The 18,623-nt window shown below is 40.6% G+C and overlaps 7 protein-coding genes across 7 annotated transcripts; 3 read left to right on the forward strand and 4 right to left on the reverse strand.

The window, feature by feature from the left end:
- Positions 1-172: 172 nt before the first annotated feature.
- Positions 173-1,965, forward strand: SS1G_13234 (hypothetical protein; the record flags this gene model as incomplete). Its single annotated transcript, XM_001585668.1, has 2 exons — positions 173-791; positions 884-1,965. 2 exons carry the CDS (start codon positions 173-175, stop codon positions 1,963-1,965), a joined length of 1,701 nt encoding a protein of 566 aa, XP_001585718.1.
- Positions 1,966-2,976: 1,011 nt separating this feature from the next.
- On the reverse strand, positions 2,977-3,397 carry SS1G_13235 (hypothetical protein; the record flags this gene model as incomplete). Its single annotated transcript, XM_001585669.1, has 2 exons — positions 2,977-3,149; positions 3,226-3,397. 2 exons carry the CDS (start codon positions 3,395-3,397, stop codon positions 2,977-2,979), a joined length of 345 nt encoding a protein of 114 aa, XP_001585719.1.
- A 652-nt stretch (positions 3,398-4,049) lies between these two features.
- On the forward strand, positions 4,050-5,858 carry SS1G_13236 (hypothetical protein; the record flags this gene model as incomplete). The annotated part of the gene is made up of 5 exons (XM_001585670.1): positions 4,050-4,267; positions 4,327-4,712; positions 4,868-5,411; positions 5,462-5,549; positions 5,604-5,858. The coding sequence occupies 5 exons, from the start codon at positions 4,050-4,052 to the stop codon at positions 5,856-5,858; spliced, it is 1,491 nt and encodes a 496-aa protein (XP_001585720.1).
- A 1,934-nt stretch (positions 5,859-7,792) lies between these two features.
- On the reverse strand, positions 7,793-9,251 carry SS1G_13237 (predicted protein; the record flags this gene model as incomplete). The annotated part of the gene is made up of 3 exons (XM_001585671.1): positions 7,793-8,498; positions 8,562-8,771; positions 9,172-9,251. The coding sequence occupies 3 exons, from the start codon at positions 9,249-9,251 to the stop codon at positions 7,793-7,795; spliced, it is 996 nt and encodes a 331-aa protein (XP_001585721.1).
- Positions 9,252-12,255: 3,004 nt separating this feature from the next.
- Positions 12,256-14,039, reverse strand: SS1G_13238 (hypothetical protein; the record flags this gene model as incomplete). The annotated part of the gene is made up of 3 exons (XM_001585672.1): positions 12,256-13,308; positions 13,362-13,694; positions 13,752-14,039. The coding sequence occupies 3 exons, from the start codon at positions 14,037-14,039 to the stop codon at positions 12,256-12,258; spliced, it is 1,674 nt and encodes a 557-aa protein (XP_001585722.1).
- A 721-nt stretch (positions 14,040-14,760) lies between these two features.
- On the reverse strand, positions 14,761-15,343 carry SS1G_13239 (hypothetical protein; the record flags this gene model as incomplete). The annotated part of the gene is made up of 4 exons (XM_001585673.1): positions 14,761-14,931; positions 14,988-15,038; positions 15,110-15,250; positions 15,338-15,343. 4 exons carry the CDS (start codon positions 15,341-15,343, stop codon positions 14,761-14,763), a joined length of 369 nt encoding a protein of 122 aa, XP_001585723.1.
- A 777-nt stretch (positions 15,344-16,120) lies between these two features.
- SS1G_13240 (hypothetical protein) lies at positions 16,121-18,599 on the forward strand (the record flags this gene model as incomplete). The annotated part of the gene is made up of 2 exons (XM_001585674.1): positions 16,121-16,241; positions 16,300-18,599. 2 exons carry the CDS (start codon positions 16,121-16,123, stop codon positions 18,597-18,599), a joined length of 2,421 nt encoding a protein of 806 aa, XP_001585724.1.
- Positions 18,600-18,623: the final 24 nt, after the last annotated feature.

The following is an 18,623-nucleotide window of genomic DNA, read 5'->3' on the forward strand; positions in this document are numbered from 1 at the left end:
TCTATGACGCCATAGAATAATGGCAACACATGTCGGGACACAGTTCAATGATGACCATCTGAGAAAAGGTGGGCGCTCCAGAATATGGAGGGCATATCAACGAGCCCCCTCTCTGGAGTCTCCTTATTTCAAAACTGAATAAATGTCCCCATCTCCCCCCTCCTCCCGCAACATGTCGTCTTCCCAGATCCTTCACAACAAACCTCAAGAATACGATATGGCAGATCTTTCAAAGCATGATGGGCTTCGCCCAAATCCTGGTCACAAAGACAGCTCAAATTCCGAGTTACCGGATTTGAAGCAAGAAGAGAATCGAACACCGCCTCATGGACGAATAGCAGGAGGTTCTTTCCTGGAATCGATGCGCGGCAGTGATAGTGACAATTCTGAAGACGGACCTTTGAAAGAGGTCAACATCGACATGCCAGAAACTCGCACAGAACTTATCACTAAAGACGGCGCGGAATATATCGTCCTCCACTTCACAGCCAAAGATCCAGAGAATCCATTTAACTGGCCCGCAGGAAAGAAAGTATTAATCACTCTCTTGCTCTGTATGATGACACTTTTCATCGGTTTGGCAACAACGGCATATAGCAGTGGTATCACAGCCATGTGCGATGATCTTGGTGTTTCAACGGAACTTGGACAACTGGGACTCTTCTGTTTTAATATGGCTTGCGCACTTGCACCATTATTCCTAGCACCCTTTTGCGAGTTGGTTGGTAGAAAGATAATTTACATTGGGGCTTATGCCGGATTCATCATCGTTTTCATTGGTTTGGCTCTCGGTAAAAACATCGCAACCATACTCGTTATGAGAACTTTGAGTACTACTCTCCTCATCCAAGGCTTATGATAAACAAATGCTAACTGTTCAAAGGTGGATTGTTTGGTTGTGTTGGTACCATTCTCGTAGGTGGAACCTTCAGTGATATGTATACACCTGATTCGAGAGCTGTTCCAATGGCATGCTTCGCATATGTAGCAATCTTGGGTACGGTCGGCGCGCCAATTTATGCCGGATTCATCGATCAAACAATTGGCTGGAGATGGATTGAAGGGATTCAAGGGTTAGCAAACTTGCCTCTTCTTGCTGCAATCCTCATTTTCTTCCGGGAAACTAGAGGTGGTGTTGCGTTACACAAACGTGCCAAGAGTCTGCGAGCTGCAACAGGCGACGAGCGGTACAAAGCAGAGATGGATTTGGAGGCAAAGGATTTGAAGGAGATGCTTCACAATTCTTCCGTCAAGGCCGTCAAAATGCTTGCCACAGAACCTGTCGTCTTCGCCTTTGGATTATGGATCGCTTTCGCCTGGTTCGTTACCTTTTTGTTCCTGTCGGTGATCCCAATTACCTTTGAAGAACATCACGGCTGGAATGAAGGTGTAGCTGGTCTACCATACATCTCCTTATGTATCGGTGTGACCATTGCCTTCGGTTTAAACTTCTTCCAAATCAAGAAATACAAGTCGATCATGGCCAGTCATGGCAACCATATTGTTCCAGAATCTCGACTCTACGGCGCGATGTGTGGTGCTTGTTTCCTCCCCATCGGATTGTTCATATACAGCTTCACCCAGTACGGCTTCATTACATGGGTTGCGCCTGCTATTGCACTTGCACCAATCGCGATGGGTATCTTCTTCATCTTCGAGTCCACATACAGTTACACATCGGATTGTTATGGTGAAAATAGTTCCTCCGCGATTGCTGGACAGGGTTTGATGCGTAACGCCTTAGGTGCAGTGGCACCGTTGTTTGCAAGCCAATTCTTCCATAATGTTGGTAGCCAATACGCTGGACTTATTCTCGCTATTGCTGGTACTGCCTTGACATTTATTCCTTTCGTCATGTTCAAATATGGACATCTTTTGCGAGCTCGATCCAAGCTTGCTAATACCCAGAAGGGAGATCAAGAGCAAAAGGATAAAACCGGTCTTTACCCAGCTCCTTTCGTATGAACTATTCAAGGGTGATGTCGATTTCGAACAAATGATGGAAGCTGGTTGGCGTACACTTGCTGGCTTCCTGACTTGGGTCTCTCCTTGGGCCTCTATTCGGTGGCTGGATTCGTCCGCCTTGAATGGAATTCCAAGTTGTTCCCCCACACAGTCGAAATTCCCCACCGCGGGTCGCTCCGCAATTTTATTATTATTATTATTATATAGTGTAGCATAGCATTGCGGGATACTGGTTTCAATTTTTGGATGACTTTCGATCGAATTTATGAGGGACATCTGGCTGGGACGGGAAATATACATTAGCTGGCGTTGGTAATTTTGGGGATATAAATGGGGAAGAAACTGTATGATACCAATGAAATTGAAGCTTCTGAATAATTCATGTACTATCCATTACTTTGTGATATTCTTGGTCGACTGCAGTTTCGAGAATAGAGATGTAAAGTAAACAGAACCTTAGATGCCATGCTTCCTTAAATCGCACTTAACTGCTACCGGTGTTGGAGCTCGAATAACATCCACCAGTGATCATACCAAAAAGTTTATTAAACGGGAAAGTCGCGACATCTTTGAGCTAACATATTTTGGGCTTATGCGTGCGATGTCGGATGAGTTGGTTGCTGCAAGCCAGGCAAAGCCTGAAATGTTGGTGATTTTTTCTGAAGCCGACAACATTTTCAATTTCGGCTTACAACAACAGTAACGAAGGAAATTGTGCCAAATTGAGCCTCCAGTCGTGAAGACAATATTAATATCTAACACGGATTTCTTTAAAAGTGCAGCTGGAAGTATTGAAATTATCTCCTTAATGTTCGACACCGCCCTGCTTCAGATTTTTCTGTTCTGTCTGTTCGTTCTGTTGGCTGTGGGGGTAGACATGTGGGGTCCGGGGTAAGACTTGGAGAAATTTGGGTTTAGGAGAATGAGGAGAAATTTTTTCTAATCGCGAATAAAAAAAGGGCGGAGACTGATAACTTTATACTTTTGCACACCTTGTGCAGGTAATATACTCTATTGCAACGTATCCTTGACAATTTCCAAAAGCTCCATGGCGGGATGACCCCAAAGAGGCAATCCCCGCCATGTGTGGATCCGTCTGGCTGGTAAAAGCTTTACCGATGATGAGCATTTACCATTTACTTCATCCCTTGGAAATCTCTCTCGTAATTCTTGTGGATCAATAACTATGACGATACGGTTGGTCGACTGTTATCCTTGGAACTGTTTGTGGAAAAGAAGTCATTCATCGCGGATACTTACATCTTCGTGGGCGAGTATGTTGTAACATGGATGATCTGGATCTGGAATATGATATATGACATTCATCATCGAATGCATCGGAGTACATCGTCTGACACTTCGATCGAAATTCAACGAGTGCAACGATTGCAACGTGTTGAAACAGCCAGTGGCCTACAACTGGCCAAGCCATATCACCTCATGTCTGTTTCATGGGAAAAGCTTCATCGATGATAGATCGTGTCGAGATCTTCCGGTGTACACTTTCCATTTTGTTGGATTCCTTCTCCGAAGTATATCTGTCTGTCAAGCTTCAATTCCCTCATGAAGGCAATATGTCAGATCAATCGAATCCTAAATTCTTACAATTCATCTCGATGAAAGCTTACCCATTTTGATCGACGGTCATAGGTCGTGGATGCCTTGGTTTCATACGCGTTCTGTGCGCCGTCGATTAAGAATATCCCGCAAATACGATTTTGTATTGAAAGAGTTTTGATAATCTTGATCTCAGTGAAGCATCTATCAGTTTTCAACCAACCGTGAAAGATGATACTGAGTATTGGGTATGTTAAAAGAGCAGGATTTCACGATTATAGATCTCGATGACAAGAAGACATCCCAATCCGGGAAGTCGTGCCTTCCAATTTGAAAATGTGAAGTTCATCAAGGTATACGACACCGTCATCGGAGTAGCCATGTCTCCTTGTTATATCTGGTTCCTTTTACTTCCTCCTGTCAGGAATTCCTTCTACACTTTTATTATTCCGTTCTATCAGATGAACTGGTAGAATCCAGCAACTGCAACTGCTCCTCTTTTATCAGACAATAATTCAACAATCAAAATGGATGAGTCAAAGAGCACAGCAGGTACTTCTTGCTCTGATGATATAAGTGAGAAACAGGAACCTCAATTTTGTTTGAGATGGGAGAGGTATTCATACGCACCGCAGCGGCCTCGAGGCACTTCAATCATTCTAAGAGACGATGAAAATGCTCGTAATCTCTCTCCTGTCATTAAATATGCCATCTCTATTGCGGTTTTATACACAGCTTTTGTGGCGTAAGTTCTCACAAATGTTCACCACATCACCATGTACCCACGTGCTCATCATATGACAGAACCTTTGGAAATTCGACCTATACTGGAGGTATGCCGGGTGTCATGACATCTTTTGGGACTTCCAAGACACTGGCCACCATTCCAATATCTTGCTACTCTGCGGGACTTGGTATCGGTGCATTATTCTCAACGGCATTTTCGGAAGTCTTCGGTAGAAGAATAGTCTACAGAGTCACTGCACCATTAGCATTGGTTTTCACGCTTTTAGGAGGTTGTGCTACAAACTTTGGTACTGTTGCTATCGCCCGAGCACTCGCTGGTCTCTTCGCATCTCCTTGTCTGACAGTCGGCGGAGGAATTATAAGCGATATATGGAATATAAGTCTTGAGAAAACTGGAACCATATTTGCTGCGTTGTTTGTACTTTTTGTCGTCGCTGGTACCCGTAAGTATACTCGATTCTTTGATGACACTCCTCAACGTCCAGAATTTTGATTCATTCTTTGCCATTGTACCATGTCTAGTCTCTAATACAGATATTTTCACCTTATTCCTCCAAGAGCTTTCTTGATATGCAATTACTGACTCACCGATGTTCAGAAACTGGGCCAATGGCCGGTGCAGCGATAATAACGAATCATTCATGGCGATGGGAGTTCTGGGTTTCAGCTATCCTTTTCGGAGGATCTACCATCATTGCCTATCTACTTCCCGAAACATACCAACCACAATTACTCCGTCAACGAGCGGAAGCTAGAATGGGCCTTATTACCACCAGAGCTACACTTACCAGACTCGTTCTTACTTCTCTCGGAAGACCTTTACATATGCTCTTGGTTGAGCCCACAGTTTTTCCAACTAGTCTAGTTATGGCCATAACACAATCTGTTGTCTTTTCATATTTTGTTTCTTATGCTACTCTATTTCAAGAAATTTATCATCATTCTCCTTATGCGGTTGGAATGGCATTTTTCCCTTTGATAGTTGGGAGTATAACGGCAATTCCCACAATTGTCATCTTCGATCAAATATTTTACCGAAAACCAAGAATTGAAGCAATTCGAACAGGGACAAAGGTGGCACCAGAAAAGCGTTTATATCCAGCAATGCTAGGGTCCATCACACTTCCGATTTCTTTATTCTGGTAGGATAGGAAAGTTCCTCCTTCACCTACTTTACTAACAGAATAATTAGGCTAGCATGGACAGGTCGCGCAGATATCCCATCAATCGTCCCCATTCTTTCTGGTGGACTATTCGGCTTCTCATTTGTCCTAACAATGGTATGTTTATCAGTATAAGTACAAGGATTCTATACTGACCAAGTATCCTCTCAGCTATGCCTCCCAGTTTATCACAGCGACTTCTACACTGCTCACTACAGCGCCTCAATGTTAGCTGCCTTAACATTCATGCGCTTCTTCATCTCAGCCTCTTTTCCACTCATCACACCAACAATACTCGATAAACTTGGCTTTACATGGGCTACTTCAATGCTAGGATTCATTACTATAGCTTTGATACCAATACCTTGGATCTTATATCGTTTCGGTCCATATTTGAGAACGAAAAGTCGATATATACAGGCATAAGCGCAAGTTATGAAAAAGTTGCTGAACCATGTAGTATCTAATTTCCTCTCTCTTTTTCTATATATAAAGCGATTTTATTATCCATTTGCTAGGTTAAAGGTTATTATTAGCTATATTTGACAATCAGTCAGTAGATACTTAGTATATTTTAAACACTTACCAAATACTATCTACATCTATGTGTATGTGTATATGTAGATTCAATCGTATGTCTGTATATATAAAGTTATCAAATATAATCTAATCTTATATCCCAAATTATCTTCATCTTTCTACTCTTTTTTTTTTTTTTTTAATCTTTTTATCTTTTCATCTTTCCATCAGCAATCTCCTATATTATCTAATAATCATCATCTTCCTCAAAAACTTCTCTCCTTTCCTCTCCTATTCTTTTAATCAAATATTGATTATCAATTATTATTAAGAGGCAGATTTGAAATATAATCTTACTAAACTAACTTACCCCAATTTATTTCACCCCTGCCTAGCCCTAGCTATCTAACTATTCAATCTCAGTTTTTAAAACACTAGATAAAATTCAATCCAACCGTGTACCATACCCCGCTTTCCAGACTAACAACTTATAATTATAAAACCTCGCAACTAAACTAGCCAATCTTACAATTACACTCACTTCCTTCAAAAACCCCCAAAATACAAATAAGACTCCCATCCAAATCATGACTTCTACCACCAATACTACATACTCTCCTAACCCATCAGTTGAATCCCACAGCGAGTAAGACCCCTCACTCATACATATTCCTGGGATATATCTAATTGTGTGAACGAAGTGAATGACTTCAATTCAATTACTACTGTAATAAAGAACTAAGCGAACGCGAAAGAGACTAGCTCTTTTAGTAAGTCTATATAAGACTTACTACTTTCAATATGTAGCTAGCTCTTTAGACAGAATACAATTAGACATACAGGACCTACGTAATCCGTGGGTGCTACGTCTTCCGTATCCTTCTCGTACCAACACTAATCTTACAATTCTAGCTCTCAACACATAGATATCATAAACATTGAAGTCGGAAACCCTAATATATTTAAAAAGATTCGATGCGCTGTTCATCGAAAAATCCCCTGTATATGCAATATGGCAGCACGTTTTAGGGAAATGTTCATGGCTGGGTTTCTGGAGGCTAGTAAAAAATAATCGGTTACTTGGGCTCAGATAATGTTCGTTGGCAAGTAGCAGTGATCGATGTCATGCGCAATGTGGTTCGCCTCTGCGGAGGTGAATTGGTACATATATCGTGCTCGGGATACCAGAGAGTTGCAGTCTTGTGACTATTATCGACATAGAATGGGTGAGGTGTGTCTGTATGGTGGAAAGCCTGCTATAATTTAGGTATCGGGAGGATGGTATGAGAGGTGCAAGTAATTATACACGGGCTGGTATGGCAATTTTTGTTTTTGGATCAGGATGATAGCATAGCGTTTCCTATGTGTGGCTCATAGAGAAGTGCAAGGGGCTCATGGTATGCTCAGGCTTTTGAGTTAGTCACAAATGACAAATACGGAGGTTATGACTTTTCTTTGAATAATTTTCAAGTCTGGAGATATTATTTGTTGAATGTAAGACTAGTTCCTATTGATTTTTATATTCAAAATTACAGTGGCTTCTTCTTTATGAGCAGGATGAGTGATTGAAAATATTCAGCGTGAAGAACGTATCGTCAATTATCTTGTGTCATGTTACTCATCTTTACAAACATTTCAAATTGTCACACGAGATTCATGTCGTTCTTTCATCCTATAAACTCATTCATGTACATCTAGTTTGTAGCATCATTTGAAAAACGTAATAAGCCCTAATAACAATCGCGAAATATCAAACTCATTCCTAAAAGCTAGAGTCCCTAAACCAGAGGTTGCATCATTTAAACGCTCTCCAACACCCGCATATGTGATCTTATAACCGATCATCCATCAACTAAATCGCGATAATACTCACAACCCGGCACCAACAACGGATCTTCAGGAACACCACCCATACTACCATCCGCCAGAGCCAATACATCAAAACGCAATTCCTCACTACGAGAAAAAATAGATTCCAGCTCCAAATTACCGACACCATCACAACCACCCTCTTGAAACAATTGCCACACCGCAACACGGGAGATCAAAAGCCTTAGTTTTGACTGAGGAATAGTATGTTTATAGACCTCCAACCAGCAGGAAGGATTAGCTTTTGCTTTCGTATCAATCATGAATTTGATGAGAAAATTGATAGATTCATCTTGAAGACGAGTAATCTTATATTTTTCGGCCATGATGCAGAGTTTGAATAATATTGGTAGTTTCATTGACATACATAGTCCTTGGAGGGAGGAAGTAGAAGATGTGGGTGTAAGATTACTTGCGGGTTTTCCAAGTTCACTATCGATTTTATCAGTGTAGATCCAGCCGACGAGTAATTTGAATGCTTGCGGGTCTTCATCAGACAAGATAGCATCGGGAAGTTCCTTAACAGGGTCGAGGATCTCTTGTGAAGTGTCGGCGATAATATTTTCGAATACGGGAATTTTGGTATAGAGAAGTTTGGCGTGGATTTGGAAGGTGATGGTTCCTCCTGGTTCTTTGCCGCTGCCAACTTCGATTCGTAGGATTAGAGGTCCTAAGTCTCTGTTGGAGGTTGTGTTAGCTAATTTATGATCATTTGATGGTTTTTGGAATAGAGTAGCTTACTCGGATGATAGATGTGGTCCGACTTCAGGAATGTAAGTGCCGCTTGAAAAGTTGCGAGTGTGGATATTGGTTATCTGTGTGGTTTTCAGAAGGTTTGCTCCTGAACTTTCAGTATACCAGTCTGGGATTACAGATGCGGGCCACGTATTGTTGGAGGCCATGACTGCAATAGAGTTTAGAGAGGAAGAGCTTTGTGTCTGCACGATATAACTAGATTTAGGAGATAAAATCAGCAAAGATAGAACCTTTGGGACAGAATTAGATATTTGACTTACAGGAAGGAGAGTATCTGCTCTAAGTCTGCGAGGAAGAAGTAAAAAAAATTTCATAGAGCGCCTGCTACTTGAAAGTGATTGGTTTGTATACAATAATCTCCCCAGGAAAACAAAGATGGAACATAGGTATGAGTAAGAATCGAAGACTAATTCCCAAATTTTGTAATATTTTTGTCCAGAGTCAAAAGTCAACTTTGCGTTATTTAAACTTGGGGTTATCTGGCGTTCTCTCAGTCTCCGGAAGAGAATAGGATTCAGGAGTCTGTGAAGTGGATGTTTATTAGCTTTCAATACTCTGATTCACTTGCATAATACGTCATCGGCATGATGCTTACCCGTTGGTTGACAAGTTTGGGTATGGATATATCATCATATCATGACTGAGAACATGCTCCCAATGCAAGTTCTGTCCCATATTTAGAACTCATTTTTATGTCTAATGTCCAGAATAGTGGGAATGTCTATCTGTATATGTATATAAAGCACGTTTAAGATGAGTTAACATCAAGAATACGATAAAGGATGCACTCAGCTGCTGGATCATAAAATATGGTGATGGTAAACATATTCTAGAATGATATGAGAACCAAAAAGGAATGGAGAAAAGAACATTAGAATCAGAAGTTTTTCTTGCATAATCCAAGGATAGAATGCCAAACAACCCAGTTTCTCGCCTGTCTAGTCTTCTATATAACTTTCTGTGCCCATTTATTGCCATCATATCACTTGCTCACTCTTCTAAAACAAACCCCCTGATCTATTCGGAAGCCCTAGGAAACATCTTAAATGATTCTAGCATGATGGTAATGCCCTAGAACACATTTTTGCCCTGGGGCCCCAAGTTTCCCTTGTCAAAACATGCATACATGCATTAAGTCTTCAACCATATCATGAATAAACCTCAACACTTGGCTCATCATCGTTTGCGTTGGTGATGTTAACCGAAATGTACAGACATGTCTCGTCAGCTCCATGTCTATACTAATCGCAAAGTGGTGCCCTCAACGGATTTTCATGAGGCTCTACCGCTTGCATCATTACTAAATCATTCATAAGCATCTCTGGAACTTGAGATGGTATGAAGTGAATATTTTTCAGACTCCAAAAGGTCGTGTTAATTCACTGATAGGCGCTTTGGTGATTAGCTTAATATATCTAAACCTCACTTTCGGATCAAGTTCTTATCGGGTATATGCATTCATGGGCTTTAATATTTAGAAAATCAGGAAGTATCAGTGGGGTGGGCTTGCACGGGAAATGCAAGGAAAGGTGCCACGTTACTAATCTCATGAACGCTTCCACAATCATAGCCCCAGTAATCTAGGAAGCTAAATCTGCATCATCTAATTCAACTTCAGGGCTTTTCTTACCAGCTTAGCTTTCTTATCATTTTATATTTTGTTATATTTTAGAGTACTGGTCAAAGCAGTGTGATTTTATCGGCACGTATAATGAGGATATAAGTAGAAACATAAGATTATAATTAGTCTTGACCCGCTAAAAAGGATCCTGTATATAAAATTAAAGATATCATTTCCTCACTTAAGAAATGTTGATACTGATAATGGCAGTCTGATACATGGTAATCCATCTGAGATCGAGGAGTTCCAATTTCCTTTCCCTCCCAGAAAAGTCAAGATATCAATAGCACCAATTGCTATTGAAAAGAAACCGAACCAAACCAAGACTAAAAGATTGCGATAGATTTCATTAGGAAAGCTTCCAGTTTGTGCTACCAGAGTATTGATGTATTTCTATGCATATTCTTATGGCTAATGTAAGACCTTAGTATATATATCTGGTATTCAAGTAGGGTTGGGTATGGTTTTGGATATAGATATTATCCCTTAATTACTATTAGAGTTTGATAAAGTTACTGTTAAAAATAATTCAGTAGTCAAATTGATATGACAGCAATACCCAGATACTGCCATCTAAATATTAATCCTTTTTGTATTGACGTTACGCCATCCAACCATATCCCTCTTCAAGACACCCCAAGAAATAAATTTAAACTCTCTTCCATCCATATAGTGCTCATAGTAATCCGACTTACGATAGTATGGAGAGTCCGAAGTTAATGTCAAATGATTTATATATTATCTGCTTATTGTACAGCTAGATAAAATCCAAACATTCTCGGTTAACGACATATTACTAGAGTACTCATATTAAAGATGTTCATTAATTACACTGTGGAGACGAATCTAAATGGCACCCCACTATATTATTATTCCTTCTACAAGAAATTCCAAGTATATAAGCAGTAACCCTCTCTCCAGTAAAAATCCAAGTAAAAGTATTTAAAAATAAATATCGAGGAAATAATATGAGGTGGGGAGGTTTGTGATTGGCGTTTGCGCCAAGAACTGTAAGACTAGATTTTTCCACCGAAGCAAGCTGGAAGTGGATTTTGTGATATGAAGAAATCAGATACAGGATTTGGTGAGTTCTTTTGCTGCTGAAAAGAATAGACGTTGTTTTAGTCGTGTAGTCAGCGATAACTTGTAAATGGTAGCGAGAGCCTACTTATACCCACACTGACTCCTTCTAAATCACATTCAGACCTAAGTCTAGTCAAATTGTATCCAAATGTATTGATTTTATATTCTAGAGATTTATTAGAAGATTTAATTAATCAAGATGTCAATGTTCGTCAGACGAACGGAACATTAATTTTTAAATATTACTATTCCTTTTACTAGTGAAATATTTTTTCGACCGTCATTACTGCAAAAGGTTATAATTCAAGTATAATCAATGATAAACAGACAACAAGACTTTAGTTCCTCATATGTCTAAACCATTTATTTCACTACACTCCAAATCTCCTTTTGAAACAATTGAAGCAACAATCCATCGCAATCCGGCGGTTTAAAAATCTACCCGAGACCCTGGGAAGATTGTTAGTTGGCAATCGTCCCAGTTTATAGATCCATCTTCACTAAAATGCGAGTTATATAGGTCCAAAACCATGTATTCTCTTCCTATCGTAAGGCAGGAGCTAATCGAGAAGAAAACTAATCAATGGCATTTTGAAACGTCGCGTATATAAAGATCTCTAAGTCCATACATCAAATAACGAAATAAAAATAAATGTTTTATTAATATTTTTATACTAATAGAATATTTTTGTATACTCTACTATTAGTTACGAATTGCATATCATTATTGTCATTACTTAAGTCCCTGCTTGACGCCTAGCCATAAACCACCTCGAGAGCCTAGAGCACTTCCACGTGATCTAGACGGCAAATCTCGTAACATAGGATACTAGACTTAAAAGGTAAATAAATATATCTGTGGGCATGTAAAATGATTATAATAGAGGTAAAAACAATGTAGTATTGTAAGCGAGTTTATCATTCCTATATAAATAGAAGATTCCCAAAATTTTCATGTCATTCCAGAACAAGATATCAAAATGCAGTTGTTGAACTTCCCCCCAGAGGAGCAGTATCAAGAACCGTCTCAACCTTCCTAACTCCATCCCCTCCACCCCCTCCACCCCCTCCACCCCTTTTCCTCAATCCATCTCCCACCCCAGTCCCCTGAACAGACAATCTCCCCCCCTCCTTCGGCCAATATAAATCCGTCCAAACCTTCAACTTCGTATACTCATTAACCATTCCCCTAATCTTCATATCCTCCATAAGCTGCCATGCTCTTTCATCCCCACTTTCCACACATCTTTTCACCAATGTAACCGCTGTACCAGGTCTCATCCACCAACCTCTTCTTCCCGCCGAATCAACCTTATCTCTTCCTACTACCATCATTTCCTCCAGGTACCTAAAACAATCATCGAAATCCGCGTTTTCAGGTTGCAAGCAAATAAGAATTAGACGATCGTAAGTAAGTTCATCTGGTCGAAGATTTAAGGCTTGAATCTCAGAGGCGAGGAACATGGCTTTGGGTTTGGAACCTCGGGCATGGTGAGCTAGACCTCGGAGGAGTGTATTGAAAGTTTCGATATTTGGACCTGTATCACAGATTGTGTGAAGTTCTTTGTAGTAATTTATTGCGTGGTCTCTGCTGTGACTTAAGTTGTGGGTTTCAATGATGGCTTCTAAAACAACGTTTACTGCTGCAATTGGAATGGTATATCCATCTTCCTTTAACGATCTGAGAATTTTCCAGCCATCAAGGGCGTTGAATGATGATGTTGTTAAGTAGAGATATATTGATCGTGTGGAATGTGCGTCTGGTGTGAGACCGGCTTTAGTCATTATGTTTAGAATTCGAAAAGAGGTTTTGATATCTTCAACTGCGACATATGCTTCTAGAAGAGCTTCGTAATGATGAACCCCGAGAACAGTGCTACGTTTTGAGAGAAGTCCAATAGCGGAAGTAGCTAGGTTTGGATCTGCATGACGAGCAGCACAATTTAATACCGCTGTACAAGTTCCATCGGCAGGATTCATTTCCGAAGTTTCGACTAAAAGTCTCCAAATGTAAGTGGTACCTTCATACTATTAAATTGTAAGTTAATATTAGAAGTAAGTATTATATTAATTTTACTTACATGAAATGCACTAGCAAATGAATCCAACAAGTGATAATGCATATGCATCGATAAAGGTGGTTTGTGATATCGAGACTTCAATAGTCTAAGAGCTTCATCCAACTCATCCAATTCACATAACCGAAAGAAGAAAATATCGTATAGCCATGGCTCTATTGCGATTTGATCTGCTTGCATTTGTTCGAACTTATCCATAGCCATCTCATATTGACGATCGCGAAGTAAACCAATGACCAAATTATGCCATCCGACAGGAGATAAACCATACCAGCGTTCCTTCATTTCCTCTAATGTTTGAGTTCGTAAAAGGTAGTCCGGATGAATCGCAAGTACCTTTTTAGAAACCTGTCAGTGATCTTATCCAAATTTGTGCAAGAAAAGTATACATACTTGTAAAACTGTATGATAAAGTCCCGAATCAGCCCCAATACCCAATGCCTTCATCTCCTCCAACAAAGTCCTAACAACCTCTACACTGCCATTTTCTGCATCCGCATTTGCTGCAATCAAGGCATCATAATGTATCAATGAAGGCTTTTCCTGTCGAACCTTCACCAAGTATTCTACCACCTTTGCAACTTCTGCATATGCCCCTTCTTGCGTCTTCAATTCTCTCAATCGTTCGTGAATCTTATCAGTATTTGATTCCTCCAAATTCAAAGGTTTTGGTATATTCATCTTCGCTTTGTTATGCCGCGATCTCGATACATGTTGGCCATTTAACACAGACAGTGAAGCTGTGGTGGTATGAAAGGATCGACTTTTTAAACATGTTGGGAGCTTTTTATTCTTAACCAAAGGACGGATTAAGAATTTCTGGGGTAATTGATTAAATGTAACAGGACGCGCTAAAATGAAGGCATCTATTGAGGGACAAAGACAACGCCATAGTCCATCAATTGGGATTCTCGTGGTCGTCATTGGGGTGCTCAGTAATTTTTATTCACGGTTCGGGGAAACATTTCTAGGCGCGGCGGGAATGGTATAGGATCACGTGAGGATAGAGGGGAAGAAACGATCCCCGCCATTATTGAATGGAGTTCATACAACAAGGGTGTGGTATTATGTTTGGGAGTGAATTTGAAGAATTGTTTTATGGGGAAATAGAGGTTTTCTTATTGTGAGCTAAAATCTTTGACTATATGAAGGTTTAAGAATCTGCTGAGACATACTAGGTAGGTAGTAGTTCATATATGCCTCTCAAGGATTCCTCATATCAAGTATGGACCACCTAAAGTATGCCTGCATCACTTCAAGGCAATTTCCCGTACACATCGAAATCTTCTGATGTTCATGGCAAGGGGATATAGTCGCTCCAATGCACTTTGTGTGTTATGAGTGCCATTATGTAGTTTCTTCGAGTCCATTTTTTTTACCCATTACCACCACCACCAATCTTTCAAGCCCCTCTCCCACCTCTTCCTCTTCCTCTGCCTCCCCTACCACCACGACCTCTATCACCACCTCTGTCACCCCTGTTACCTCCGCGACCTCTGTATCCTCCTTGCTGACCTTGTTGTTGATCCTTTACTAAATCGATGATTTCATCTGGCATTCGTAGATATTTGATCTGCGGTTTGAATTAAAACACAGCTTTCCTAGTAAAAACTCCCAAAATGAACATACGTTGTTTCCTTTAACATAAATTTCCGGTAACCTTGTAAATTTGTCGCCATCCTAAATTCAAAGTATCAGCTTCAGCGCATTCCAACAAAACACCCCTGCCCATCCCGATTGATCTTTCATACCGGACTCGTTTGTACAACCTCCTTCAATGTTAAGTTCATCCAGGTATCGCATGAAACTAAGTGACCATTCAAAGTCTCGCCATCTTTCAGCTCAACCAACATAGGGTGGCCTTGTGCGGCCGTGAGTAGGCCCAAGGGAAGCTATAGCAGAAGATATTAGCATCGTAAAATGTGGGCGCAACTGGCGCAGCTGGCGGGGATTTAGGATGGTAAGAGGAAGATACTTACAACCATATTGAGGATGAGTTGATAATTTTGTTTGTTATGCGAACAGCTTTAGAGTGGATTGATATCCAAGGACTAGCTGAGTTGTTTAGGTTACCGTATCGAAGTATGACGGATTTCGAGATGGACCATATGGGCAAAATTGGTGATGGTATTGTAGCCTTAATATCGAGGCAACAACTTCTGATAATGCTCGGTGCCGAATATCTCGCTTCTGCCAAATTATGTCAGACATTCAGGGTCACATCCGAACTTTCTCCTCAATATCACCAATATCACTACTGCGGTATCAATCAAAAGAAAACATGTATTTTCATGCCGACATACATTTAATGCTACCATAAAATCATCACATATACAGTCACTGATCTATTTTTGAGACTTCAACTGCTATTTCTGGATATGCCTCTTTCCCGTTTCCTTTTGCTAATCTTCACAACCATTAAGCCTTACTCCATAAAGCTGTTTTGATGCTGACGACGCGTAATGTCATTTTGATTGACCCCCTCCAAACCACGACTGCGCAATCATGAAGGGACTCGTAAGGTAGTGGGGAATACTAGAAGAACTTTTAACTCTTTGACTGTTTTCTTTAACTTTTCTAGCTTTCCCTTTGCTTGATTTGTTTTTGGTCTTTTCTCTTGCTTAGTTAAGTATTGAAGGATACACTTCTTCGTACAATATCATATTCTGATATTGTGTATTGCACAATATTTCTTCATTTCTTATCATTAAATTTCATCTTTATTTCTTTTTCTCTTTTGGATCTGTTCTCTCCTATTCATTATGCGCAGCCTTTTAAAGGCATTTTTACTTGCGCCGGCAATAGTGTCGGCATTGGTTTTACCATCAAGTTCAAAACAAGATGTTGATGCCGAGTTCAAGGAGAATGATACCAATAGTACTGGTAAATTTATATGGAATCTGCTTTCGTATCCTAGTCGAGTCTAACTAATATTATATAGATGCTTATACCATTGGATTCGTTCGCCTCGATATTGGTCATGCATTCTCATCAGCTGATATGTCTCCTCTGGACCTTCGAATTGATATTTTGCATTCCACAGAAGCATGCGGTTTTGGAAATGTTACGATCGATGGTCAAGCTCTTTCACAAATATTCAATCCAGAAACTTTAGTCTCGTCTGGAAAAGGTTCCGTTTCGACATCAACAAATAAACTCATAGTTGGATCATGGTCTTTCGATTGCATCATTATTGATGGTAAACCACATGAGCAATCTATGAAGTTCATGGTTGACTTTGTGGAGGGAAAAGCATTTCAAAACGTCGGGTTTTCTGTTCTCTTTCGACAAACGGAAAAGACTGAAATTTTGAACATCGAAACAATTTCTTCAGAAGAGGGTGAATTTATTAAATATCTTTCACGACAAGGTCAATCATTTGATAAGAAACATCATAACGGGAAGGGTTCTGGAGAACATGGGCACCATATTGGCCACAAGGATTTCAATATTCACAAGGAATTGGCCGAGCTTAGATATATGAAAGCTCAGTTGGAAGAGTTGAAATATCTCATTCACCAGAAGAAACGTCACATCTCTAAGCACTTTCAAGAGAATCATAACCTTGATAGAATCAGAGATTGTGATAGTCTTCGATGTGTTGCTAGAGTTATTAGCGGTAGGGCTCGCAGATTTTATGAAAATATTGCTGGTTATGGTGGTGATGAGCAACACTTCCACCATTCTTCAGAGTCACAGTCGGAGAGAGGCAGGAAACGTGGCAAGGAATTTCACGGAAAGTTAGGTAATCATAATCATACATCGGGGAATCATGAATTTCCAGGAAAACCTCACGGCAAGAATAATCATACAGATCCACACTTTCCTCATCATAACCGACAACATATTCTTCCAGTTTGTCATTATCCTCCTCCTTTTGATTTTCATCCTCACAGTCGCCACCATGATAGACCACATGGACCTCCACATGGGCCACCTCCACATGAATTCGGTCATCACAGATTTGAGCATGAAAGACACTCCGGAGTGCACCATTTCCAAGATGATGAAGAGGGAGGAAGGCACTGGGAAGGACGTCCTAGACATCCTGGTGGGCATTACGGACGACCAAATGAAGATAATTATGACGAAGTAGAAATGCCTCACCGAAATCATGATGGCTTTTCACACAGACAAGACGATTTTGACAGCGAATCAGAAGGACGTCACAGAAATCATGCTAAACCAGATCATGGACAAGGACTAGCATCATTTGATGCACCAGATCTCGATCAATTTAAAGAACACCATCATGGACCTCCACATGCTGGACCATTTCATGGTCCGGAACATGAGAGGCCACCTCATCCACACGAGAGACCACTCAAGGGACCTGAACACGAAAGACCACACGATCCGCACGACGGATTCCACCATGGCCTACCTCAAGACGGTCCTCACCACGAAGGCCCGGTAAGTCAAGAAACAGAAATCGACAGACCACAGCACGAATCTCCAGAAGATCAATCAGCCTTCCACGAACCACCTCCTCACGATGAACCTCACCCAGGTCCCGGACCCCACTTCAACGGACCCCCTCCCCCTATAATGGAAGAAAATAACCACATTCCACCGGGCGCAGGCAGACCACCGAAACCTCCTCATTCCCCCCTTCACATCCTCAAATTTATCCTCATCGGATTTCTCCTCTTCCTCTTAATCATTACTCTCCACCGTCGCACCTGCAACTCAACCTCTCATATGCATTCAGACCGTCACGAGAAACAACATCAAAGAAGAACTTATAAACGAGCATCCCGATCCCAACAGGCTAGTTTCAAATCCTGGTGGTTGCGTATTACCAGAGGAGAAGAATTCGAGGAAAAAGATAGGGATAGGGATGCATTACTTGGGGATTATGATTCGGATGTTGAATCTACATCAACACCAACAATTGATATCAGCGACAACACACCAAATCTTCACAATACGACACAAGCAGCACAGGAGATGGTTGCCGTAGAGGATCCCCATACCCATTTGCTTTCTCCCATCTCCCCCCCTAATTCCCCAATTCCTTCTCATGCGCAAGTACCGGGATATATGAATCCTCTACTAAATTTCAATGGTTACACAAATCAAAATCAGATTCAAATTCAAACTCAAAATCAAATTCAAGACGAAGATATACTACCACCATATTCAGATGAAGATTCTAATCAGAATCAAAGCCACAATCACCATTACGATCACAGCTACAATCACCATTACAACTACAACTTCAATAATAGCAGAAAATGAAGAAGATATTCAAGTAGCAGATGG

Source organism: Sclerotinia sclerotiorum, genomic scaffold (genome assembly GCF_000146945.2).
Source record: "Sclerotinia sclerotiorum 1980 UF-70 scaffold_24 genomic scaffold, whole genome shotgun sequence".
In the NCBI taxonomy this organism is placed as follows: domain Eukaryota; kingdom Fungi; phylum Ascomycota; class Leotiomycetes; order Helotiales; family Sclerotiniaceae; genus Sclerotinia; species Sclerotinia sclerotiorum.